Source organism: Phaenicophaeus curvirostris, unplaced genomic scaffold (assembly GCF_032191515.1).
Source record: "Phaenicophaeus curvirostris isolate KB17595 unplaced genomic scaffold, BPBGC_Pcur_1.0 scaffold_219, whole genome shotgun sequence".
Classification (NCBI taxonomy): Eukaryota; Metazoa; Chordata; class Aves; order Cuculiformes; family Cuculidae; genus Phaenicophaeus; species Phaenicophaeus curvirostris.
In genome coordinates this window covers 64786-75864 of record NW_027206834.1, presented here as the reverse complement: position 1 = coordinate 75864, position 11079 = coordinate 64786, and the positions used below count along the sequence as shown (strand labels likewise).

Genomic DNA, 11079 nt, shown 5'->3' with positions numbered 1-11079 from the left:
TGTTGGCATGATACTCTGTTCCTGACCCTTTCAGGCCAGACAGAATATTGCTCTCCAGGCTCTTGGCTTTCATTATTCTGTCTTTGACCCTTTCAGGCCCCCAGAATGTCTAATAGTTCTCCTCAGGTGGGATTCCCCCTCTTCCAGCTTGTGCCGCTTCTTCACATCTTACCCCTCAGCAGGCTACAAATCCATCAGATCCCCGTGAGATCTGCAAAGCTTCCATGGCTACCAGAAGCCCAGCCACCATCTTTTGCCTAGACTCCCTGGAGGACTGAGGATTGCTCTTTAGAGCTCTTTTTTCTGCATTTTAAGGCAAAAAAACTCCTGGTAACTGACTGTTAGCAGTAGGTCTGTGCTAGTCCTTGACCTGGAGCACAATCCCATCTCAAGCCTTCCCAGAGGAGGGAGGTGGGATCAGATCATTGGCCAGCCTGTCCTCAGAAGCCACAGAATTAGTCTGTGTAATATAAGAGAGGTACTTGAGAAGTGACACCGACTCCTTCTTTACCTGTTGCCATGCAAAAAACCCACTGTTTTTTCCTGCCATGCTAAAAACTATATAGGTTGAGACAAAGCAAAAAAAAGGGTAAACACCTCCAGCAAAAGACATGGTGCATGGTCTAGAGAACAACTGCTCGGAGGAGGCGCGTAGGAACTGGGCTTGTTTGAAGTAGAAAACAGGAAGCTGAGGGGAAACCTTACTGCTGTCTAGAGCTACCTGAAAGTAGATTGGGTCGAGGTGAATGTGGCTGTCCTTTTCCAAGCGGAAAGTCATAGGAGAGTATAGAACGGCCGTAAGTGGTTCCTGGGGAGGACTGGATGGGAGATTCAGAAAGGCTCTTCACTCAACGGGCAACCAAGCACTGGCACAGGCTTCCCGAGGAAGTGCTTGCCTAGCTTTCATTGGAAGTATTCAGAAAAAGTGTAGATGTGGCACTTATGGACGTGGTTTATGAGGTGAACTTGGAAGTGTTAAGATTCCTGTTGGAATCAAGGATCTTCAGGCTCTTTCCTGAAAAAATTATTCTATGATTCTAACTTAGAAGACTGAGAGTAGTAGCAGCATGGCTGTTTTGATGCTTTGATTCCAGAAACTAGGTAAAATAATAAAATGAGCCCTAATGAAGGAAACGGAGCATCCAAATAATCATTCTTCACAGCTTGTTCCTACATTCAGGAGTTTGGAGAAAAGATTTCTTGTAGTTTGTACCACTCCATTCAATGATGCAAATAAAAATGCAAAGACTTGTGACACAGCAGCATTTAATAAATGTTGTTATTGAGTGGTACAATTGTCCGCGATGTCCTGAGCACAACGGTCTGACATCATAGTCCTTAATTCATCAATGTCCTTTCGTAACTGAGAAACGTCCAAGAGCTTCTTTGGAAGGCTTTCTGCGCTGCAGTAATTTTCATTCTCATCAGCTGAACAGCTCAGTGATTGTATTTCCGGCGGTAAGGAAAGATTTGGCTCCTCACCCTGGGCTTTCTGAGTCAGAATACTGCACAGTGCTTTCAACTCAAATATGCAATGGGACATTTCCTTGAACAACTGGTCTGCTATATGCATCTTCTCCGATACTGGCTGCCTGGAATCTTCCACCTGCCGCATCTGCTCTTTCAGAGTGGCATTCTCTTCCATCAGTCTTTGATTTTCCGAGAAAATGTTTTTTAACTGCTCTATTTTCCTGTCTTTTTCTTCCAGTCCTTTTATCATCTGCTCCACTACCTGATTTTCTTGCAAAAGGTTCTCTTGCATAGACTGCATGTCTAAAATCAGTGCAGCTATCTGATTTTGCTGATTCTCTATGACCTTACTGGCTTTCTCATTCTTCTCTTTGAGACATTCATTCTCACTCAGAAGCTGGTTTTTGTCCAACAGGGGAAGGCGAGCACCATCTTCCAGGCATTTTTCCACTCTCTGTTGTAAACCCCGTACCACTGTGACCAGCTCTTTTTCTTTTTCCTTCTGACACACGAGTTGCAATTCTCTCTCTCTGCACTGTGACCGGACCTCTAGGAGCTTCGTTTCTAACTCAGTCGTAGTTTCTTGAAGCTGCTTGTTCTTCTCTTCTAAAATTTGTAGCTGTTTAGTCTGCCCTTGTATATCATACAGCGTTCGTAGATCAGTCAGATATTTCATTAAGGTTTCAATTTGTCTTTGTTTTTCTTTGCTTTGCTCAGACATCTTCAGGCATTGCTTTTTCAGGCTATTAATATATTGGTCTCTACTTTTAAGTTTCTCCTCCATCTTCTTTTTCTCTTCACTAGATTTGTTTGAAATCAGTTTTATAAGTTCATTGAGTTGTAATTCCTTCTTTTCAGCTGCTGCAAACTGTCCCAGAGTTGCATATGTCTGTCCAAATGCTTCACAGATGGCTGACATAGGTTTGCTATCTTCTTCACCATTACCATGCCGCTCCAAAATAGATCGCGAACATGCTCCGTCTCTGCCATCTTCTGGAACAATGCCATTGTCCAGCTCATCGTCGGAAGGCACAGATTCCTTCTGTGTAATTTAAAAGAGATACGTGAGCACTGGCACTGGCTCCTTCTCAACCCATTGCCACGCACAAAGCTCCCTCTTTGAAAACATGCATAAAATGTTAGAGGTGAGGGATGGAAGAGAAGGGAGAAACACCGAGAACATCTTTGGCATTTCTGTTGAGTAGGGCTTTTGAAAGGGGCTTAAGTACACCAGCCCAAGATGCACAGGGGCGAGGCAGAAGCACCTGTTTGTCTAGATTGTGGGTCCTATGGGCAATCCTTTGACACGGATGGGATCTGCAAGAGAGCTGAGTGGTGGAAAGGCATTTCTTCTCGCAGCAGAAGCCACCTAGGTTTTCGGAGGACTCTAAGTGGCAGGAGGCTTAACTGCATCAGTCCTCTACTAGAAATCAAGCTCAAAGGGCAGCTACTAGGAGAGCCAAGTCATTAGATTGCCCTAACATTGTCTCAGTCCTAATTGAACATCTTGTCTACAGCACTGGTGCGTCAAGGTCCCCGTGAGAAGGTGTGGCAGAAGCAGCAGAGGAAAAGGAGTCCAGAAGCAGGTCAGCCCAGTGGGGCTCCACTGCCTCCTTCAGAGAAGGGCAAGAGTGACTGGAAAGCTGGCTGGTGGAGAAGGGGCTGGGGGGTGTTGCTCAATAGGTGCTGAATATGAGTAGGAAGGATTGCCAGGCAGCCAAGAAGGCGAATTGCATCGTGGCTTCCAGCAAGAGCAGTTTGGCCGGCAGGACTAGGAAAGTGATTGCCCCTTTTGACTTGGCACTGCTGAGACCATTCCTCCAATACCGTGTGCAATTTTGTGCCATAACTACAGATTTTATCATTCTACCTCAGAGTCCTTCAAGACGTCCTCATCATTTTCTTCATTTTCAATGTCTAATATGGGAAAATCATCTGCAAAGGAGGCAAAAAGCACAAAGGAGCTGTGGAAGCTTTTTCACACTGCTTTTCCCCATCTGCTTTTCCCCATCAGAGAATCTGGAAGACGTGGCCCTTCTAATTCATTACGAAATTACCATTGCCATCCTTCCCCAAAATGGAACATGAGCATGCTCCGTCTCTCTCTGCTCGTGGATAATGTCATTGTCCAGCCCATTGTCGGAAGGCACAGAATACAGGCCACTCCTATCTGTCCCCATAGCCTCCTCCATGGTCAAGTGTCCTACCTTCTTTCATCGATATAGGTTCATCCTTGGGAAAGGCTGCAGCCGCCTCCATTTTTTCCTGGCCTTTTGTGCCCCACGCAGAACATCCTTCTGTCTTGTCATCTTCTGCATCATCCTTCTGATGGTCAGTAACACTACACACAGAAAGGAAGGGAATGCATTCCGCAAAAATACACACACACTTGCATACACTTTCTGCTGGAATTTAACGGCCATTTCTTTGCCATTCTACCTATATTCATAGACCTCTGAGAAAGGGTAACTCACACACAACTTACTGCACGACTCTAGTAGTGGAGACTGAAACACTGACTACAGGCACGTTCATGCTACTGCCACCTATTCTTGTCCCTGGAGTAACTCATCCCTGCTGGCTACAGTCGCATCTGATAAATCCCCTCTTTGCTTCGAGGGTCGGGGAGGATAATAAGCCCACTGGAATACCGACATCTAGCTACAAGGCTTGTACCTCATCAGGATGCTGCAGTAATGCTACAACAACTCTTCACATCATGCTCGGCTAACATCTCCTCAAACCCAGTCCTCATTTTGAAGGGATTCAGGTATTCCCACGGATAGTCTCAGGAGCCGTTTTTTTAAAGAGCTCCTAAGTGGAGTAGCAAGGGACCAAGAAAGATGGGGGTTGCATTCCAAGCACTGCACTGCTTAACTACTTTGCATAGGCATTCTCTTCTAACACCCGTGGCAGAGGGTCTCTTGGTGCTCCAGAGAGAGACTGCTTTCAGGTTTGCTTCATAAGCAGAACTAAAACCAAAACAAAACCCTCAAACAAACAAGGAAAGAAAACATTAACAACATGCTCCAGGTCAAGTCTGCTCCGCTAAATGGTGTGTTAACGCCATACTGATACTTTGCCAGAAGCCTGGAGGCAAGGGAATGAACATCTTGTTTTGATAGAGCAAATCCTTAAGCTTGCTGTCTTCCTAAAGGGACTTTTACTACAGGCACCTTTCCCTCCTGCTTCCCATCAATCCAGGCTGAGAGAGGGGCAGGGGAAGAAGGACTGAAGTTGAGATCTAGTGCCATGAAGTGTCAGGCAGTGGTTTGTAGCAGGACAAGGCATGCTCAGCTCCTAGGCATAATGCAGTTCATTCACCCACCGCTGGGCTCCCTGCCCAAAGAGACTCCTGTGCCCAGGCACTGGCCTCTGCCTCCAGCAGGGCTGCCCAGCCATCAAGCACAGCAAAAGAGACTGTGTCTTGGAAGGCAGGAGTCTCTGGAGGCTACCTACATCTATGGAGACTGGAAAGCCTGTATAGAACTCTGGTTTTAACCCTGATCAGTCCCACATCAGACATGTCCCAGAGACAGAGGGGATTAGGGATTTCTAAACAGCAACGGCACGGCTGTGTGGTGTCTTCCTGGAAGCACATGCCCTGCTCAAGCCAGGTGTTCAGTCAGACAAGAGGAAAGGAGCCATCTCTGCTTGGACGAAGGCCTGCTGAGCTCCACACAAGGTTTCTCACAGGCACCAGTCTAGCAGAGCAGAGCAGGGAAGGGCACGGCAGTGTAGGGCAGAGTGGAGCATCCACCGGCTCCTGTCCCAGCTTGGGCAGTCCTCCTCCCTCTTCCAGCCAAGGGGCTGGAGACTTAGCAACAGGCATTGCCTGAGCCTTACGATTTCTTTGCAGACTGTCTCTTGATGCGAAGCCTCTTCCACCACTGGTGCTTATGCGCCTTGGCCAGGTGACCACTGATGGCTACGCTGTGCAGTCCGTCCCGGCTCTTCTCCTGGGGCTCGTTGCGCTCGTTGGGCTCATTGGGCTCATCGGGCTCATCAGCCACATCAACAGCCGCAGAAGCGCTGCGGCATGACAGTCGCTCCCATGCCCGCCTCAGGTGCTTGGTGAGGCGCTGCATGGTACAATGGGGATGGGGGTGGAGAGAGCGTAGGGGTGGGGAGGTTGTGAGGGGAGGGTGAGAAGAACCAAGAACTGATTCTCGTCACTGCCAGGCAGAGAAGTGCTGCCAGTCTAGGCACAGCCCCGACAGCACTGAGGGCTGCTGCCTGCGGGGTGTCTGGACAGGGGTGGGGAGTTTACTGTGGTGTCACAAAGAGGGGTAGGGCTGGGGGTGGGGTTTGTTGGGGCGTGTCATGTCAGGGCTGGGGGTGGGGGGGCAGCAGGGGGAGGGTCAGGGTGATGGAGGCTGTGGAAGTCAGAGGATCACAAGTTTGAAGAACCATAGACTCATAAAATGTTTTTGGTGGGAACATCATCCATTTCCAACACTCCTGCCAAGGGCAGGGACACCTTCCCCTAGATCAGGTTGCTCAAAGCCTACTCCAACCTGGTCCACCCTTGTAGAATTTTCTTGTGTTAATTTGAACATGATACTAAAGCATTGCATAAAAAGTGATGAAGCGGGCTATCATTCGAGATGACTGATTTTCATCATTACCCTTTCAGATTACATTCCAAAACTCAGGAAAAATTTTCTGGATTTCAAATATTCTCTCTCTTACATTTCACAGTATCTGACACAGAATCCTCTGGTGTGGCAACCTTGACCGCCTCACTCATTTCTATTTAGGATTTCTAGCACAGAGTTATGAATTTCTATTTCAAGTGTAAGCTTGCCACAGTGAAGAATTTAACCCAGAGCTACTTTCCAGTGTCGCTTTAGCAAAGAAGAAGTGCGGCCACCTTCGGAGTAAGGAGGTATCCTTCTGTTCCTCGAGCATTCTTGATCTGTCCTACTGAGGAAAAAGTGTATTGTTTCTTCTAGAGGAACAATGCATGTATTTCTATTTGAAGTCCCCGCTAAAGTGTGCCGGTCATTTTACGAAGCAGTTATTTACAAAACTGGAGATGAGGCAAAAGGGCCTTGGCATGTGGATATCAGAAGAACGGTACACTAGGTGTAGTCATGTCCTGCGTTGTGTACACAGAGTTTTCCAACAGCTGTATCCAAGAATTCCTAGGTCGTGTTCTGCATTAATACCCTAGTTGCTTCCCCTGTGGAAGCTTTTAACAGGGGCAGGAGGTTCCTCCTCTGTTCCTTTCAGCAGCTTAGACTGGAGGAAAGCCACCATGAGCTGGCTACCCAAAGATGATACTCAGGAAGCAAGATCATCTCAGAAAACCACTGAATTGGGCCAGCCCATCATCAATATCTCCTCTTCTCTGGAGTGTTTGCATCTCTTCTAGACTGCCCTTATGCTGAGACCTTGAGGTGGCAACAGGAGCAGCTCCGGCAGATATGGAATGTTGCTCAGAGGACCAGGGCTTTAACTCCCCATAATTATCTGAAGTAGAAGAGAAATGGAAGCCAGAGATGAGGATATCTCTGTTCATGAATGCTATGGGTGAGACCAGGGGCTGGTGGTAGGCCCCTTTGTTTCCCCTGTTCACAGCTCTGACCACTGAACTCCATCAATTCCTACTATACCTTAGCTCACAAAGCATCAAACATTTTCAGAGTTAAGAGTATCCAATTGTTTCTCAGAGTGCTCCTTTCTGGACCTTGTCAAAGACCACTAGGGGGGCTTGAAATCCCATGAAGCTTCTGCTTAATCCCTGCCATCAACTGCTTCAGTCAGTCACCGCTCTTTGCTCCAAGCTACGCAAGTGCACTGCCCAAGGATACTTAGCGGTTTCATAGAAAGAGTCAGACAAGAGAGGGAATCCTAGACTTGAGCTGGGAACAGAATACTCCTATGCAAATCCGAGATCACCAACTATCACCTGCCCAGCTCAAAAGGAAATTTCACCCTGATTCTGTGTCAGCTTCTGTGTGTCCGTTACCCACCCTGTGCAAGTTCCTGCCTCTGTCCTGGCAACCAAGCAAGCCCGGCAGGGCACCCTCTCCTTGTGTAGCCCTCCGAGGCTTCTATCTGGCTATGACCCCGTGTTGTTGCTCTTTGCCTTCCTGCACGTGATGCTGCACACACGGATGGTACAGGAACAGAGCTGCTGATGCCGCCTTTGATCTGTAAGCAGAACTAATAGGAAGAGCCTGAGACATTTGTGGTTTTCTGGAATGCATGGAACAGACACAGATGGGATCACCCAGCAAGTTGCCTGCATCCCTTGCAGGCAGGGTGAGCAGGGAGGGTGCAGTCTGTCTCCGAGGTTAAGAGGTAAGTTCAGTCAGTGAGAGGGAGCCCAGCCATGGTGTCCTCCTGGCGAGACTGCATCCTCTGCACCTGCCAGAAGGGAGGTGTCAACCCAGACTGAGCTCCCAGGAAGACACAGCCATTCACGTCTCTGGCTGCAGGGAGTGACACCAGCGTGCAGGGGAAACAGAGGGCAGTAGAGGCAAAAGATGTATAAGCTGTGATCCAGTGGACTACCTCTTCAGCCTGGTGGCAGAGCTGTGAGGGGAAGTAGACAGGCTAAGAAGCATCAGGGAGTCTGAGTAAGAGTTAGACTGGTGGCGCCACACACTGAGATCTCTGAAAAATGAACAGAGACAACCACCAGAAAAAGGCCCACTTCTCCAGCTTGCCCAGGTCCCTCGGGATGACATCCTGTCCTTCTGGTGTGACAACATCAACTCTCAGCTTGGTGTCATCTGCAAACTTTCACCAAATATCATGTCTCTTCCCTGCCACCATCCCCACCTAAAAGCCAATAGCCCCGCAGCCATGAGATGCATCAGGTCAAGTTCTATGTCAGCATCTGGGTGTCCATTATTCCCCCTGGGTGAGCAAAAATATTCCACTTTATGCAGCAGGAACTACTTCTTGTATCACCTGGTTGGTTTGCTGCTCACCTGTATCCATGATTTGGAGGCAAAAAGGGCTGGGACTGATGAGAGAATGCTGCCCTAGCGATGCTTTGGGGCACGTGGGTGCCTGTGCTTCCCACTTGGGGCGGTATGACAGCTTCTAGTGCGGAGGTGGTGAGGGGCGTCCAGCAGCGGCTGCTCCTGGACTGGATCAGTGTGATGGAGAAGTAATAGAATATGCACAAGATTTCTGGGAAGATTTATCTGTCTGCCTGTGAGTGGGAGATGTATTCTGTAACCAGCACTTGTGTTGCAGCACATGATTGATGGAGATCAGTCCCTCGTGTTGCCCAGGCCTGATAAAGGATGTTTGCTTTTTAACACTCCAGAATGAGCCTTAGAGGATTTGTTTGCCAGTATTGCTGGTATGAGCAGATGTGGCCTTGGTGATTCTGGCTGAGGTGAGCCTGGATCCCTGGGGGTGGGGACGCAGCTCTGGTCCTGTCCCAGAGGTGCCAGTGCCAGTGCAGCTGCCTTTGTATCCCCGAGCTGCCCCACTGGGCAATGCGAGACAAAAGCAGCCTCCACTGTGAAGGGCTGCTCCCTACCCCTTGGGGTGCTTCTGGGGTCAAGTTGTGCACAGCTGAGTATCGTCATTTTCCCTTTGGTCAGAATCGACAGTGGGAGGAAGGTGAGGAGAATGCCCGACCTGGAAGCCAAGAGGAGCAGGAGTTCCAAGCAACAGCAGATGAGGCTTCTGGAAGCACAGCCAGCACAGCGGGAGGCAACGACCACAGTCCAGCTCTCCCATCACCTCCTGATGCTGGTGCCGACACACAGGACAGGCTGGGAGGACTCTGTAATGTTCTGAAATACATCAGGGTGATCTTTTTTAGGCTAGCTATACTCAGGGGGCTGTGTCCACTGTCTGCCGTGTTCTGGTGGGTCTCCTTCACTGTCCTCTGGGTCAGGGCCCGGAATCCTGTTGCTTTGATGCTGTGCCCTAGGCCAAGGGGTGGTGTTCCACTCAGCTATTCCCTGGAGCTCGTATGCTGGGTGGGGGCTGTCGGTGTCTGCTGCCTGCTGGCTGCAGGAGCGCTGGACACAGCCATGTGTCAGGGCATGGCTGGACACGGGCCTTGATACAGGTGTGTGTTCTTGGTCCAGTTGAGGTTCATAATGGCTGTGAGAATCTAGAGCAGCAGCAGAACCTGAGTGCCAAGCAGTGCCAGGAAGCCCCCAGTGAAATCCGAGAGGTGAATCCACTGTGAGATTTGGAAAAGAAACGTACCCAGGACTCCAGAGAGAGTTATAATTTTGATGATGAGTACAATGCGGGTTGCCTTCCAGCCCTCTCTCTCCTCTGAGAAAAGTGCAAGAAAAATGAAGTAGAAGATGCTGAAGACCAGGCAAGAATACGCACAAACCAAAGCTAGCGCCATTCCCAATAGGCTGATGCCCATCACCTGCAGATGCTTCCGTCACTTCAGGCACTGCAGCTTCTCAGCTTCGTTTCTTGAAGTTGCTTGTTTTTCTTTTCTAAAATTTGTAGCTGTTTAGTCTGCCCTTGTATATCATACAGCGTTCGTAGATCAGTCAGATATTTCAATAAAGTTTCAATTTGTCTTTGGTTTTTTTTGCTTTGCTCAGACATCTCCAGGCATTTCTGTTCAGGCTATTAATACATCGGTCTCTACTTTTAAGTTTCTCCTCCATCTTCTTTTTCTCTTCACTGGATTCGTTTGAAATCTGTTTTATAAGTTCATTAAGTTGTAAGTCCTTATTTTCAGCTGCTGACTTTGACAAGCATTATCTCCTGTGAAGCATTTACCAGCTTCCGTCAAGAGGTTCACGTCTGTCCTGCTGTCTTCCCTCCACTGCCCATTGTCCCAATGTCTTGGATGTCCTAGGCCATCAACTCACAGCCACTTGTGGATTTGGTACAGCCTCTGAGTTTTTATAGCGTGCCAGGAGAGGCCTTGCTCAATCCGTATCTGGGGCCTGGCTGCAGTACCGGTGACTAGAGACTGTTCAGCATCCCTCTCCCACTCCTTCTCTTTTTCAACACTTGGGAGTGGGGCATCTGTGTTTAATGGGCACAGGGATAAAGCTTCTCTGTCCCGAAGCTCTCCTCCACACAGTCATAACCAAAAGGAGCAGACACACAACAGGGAACGGGGTCACAGCATCCAGATGCCAGCCTGTCCCCTGTGCCTGGGCAGTACCTCACTGCTTCTTGTAGCTCCTCTTAGAGGTCTTCTTCACGACAGACTTCTGGGGAGACACACAGGGGCCTACAAGAAAGATGGAGAGGGACTATTCGTAAAGGCTTGTGGTGATAGGACAAGGGGGAATGGGTAATAACTGGAACGGGTCAGATTTAGATTAGACATTAGGAAGAATTTCTTCACCATGAGAGTGGTGAGACACTGTGACAGGTTGCCAAGGCAAGTTGTGGATGCCCCATCCCTGGAGGTGTTTAAGGCCAGGCTGGATGGGGCCTTGGGTAACCTCATATACTGAGATGTCCCTGCCCATGTCAGGGGGGTTGGAACTAGATGATCTTTAAGGTCCCTTCCAACCCCATCTATTCTATGATTCTATGATTCTATGACTCTATGATTCTATGACTCTATGATTCAAATATCTGTGCTTGGAGCCAGAGTGTGTTGCAGAATGAGACCTCACATATGTAATTTCACCAGGGTTT

General features: G+C 48.7%; 1 protein-coding gene across 1 annotated transcript; it reads right to left on the bottom strand.

The window, feature by feature from the left end:
* Positions 1–1279: 1279 nt before the first annotated feature.
* LOC138734788 (centrosomal protein of 85 kDa-like) lies at positions 1280–5558 on the bottom strand. Its single transcript, XM_069882599.1, has 4 exons — positions 5317–5558; positions 3678–3811; positions 3341–3405; positions 1280–2512 (listed from the first exon to the last, which is right to left on the bottom strand). Exons 1-4 carry the CDS (start codon positions 5556–5558, stop codon positions 1280–1282), a joined length of 1674 nt encoding a protein of 557 aa, XP_069738700.1.
* Between the last annotated feature and the right edge of the window lie 5521 nt (positions 5559–11079).

Excerpts from the sequence above, each read along its gene's own strand:
- LOC138734788 (XM_069882599.1), bottom strand. The coding sequence starts at position 5,558 with ATGCAGCGCCTCACCAAGCACCTGAGGCGGGCATGGGAGCGACTGTCA. Across the intron at positions 3,812-5,316 it reads AGACAGTCTGCAAAGAAATC|TGTTACTGACCATCAGAAGG; the intron begins GTAAGGCTCAGG and ends TTCTGTGTGTAG. Across the intron at positions 2,513-3,340 it reads ACGTCTTGAAGGACTCTGAG|AAGGAATCTGTGCCTTCCGA; the intron begins GTAGAATGATAA and ends TAAATTACACAG.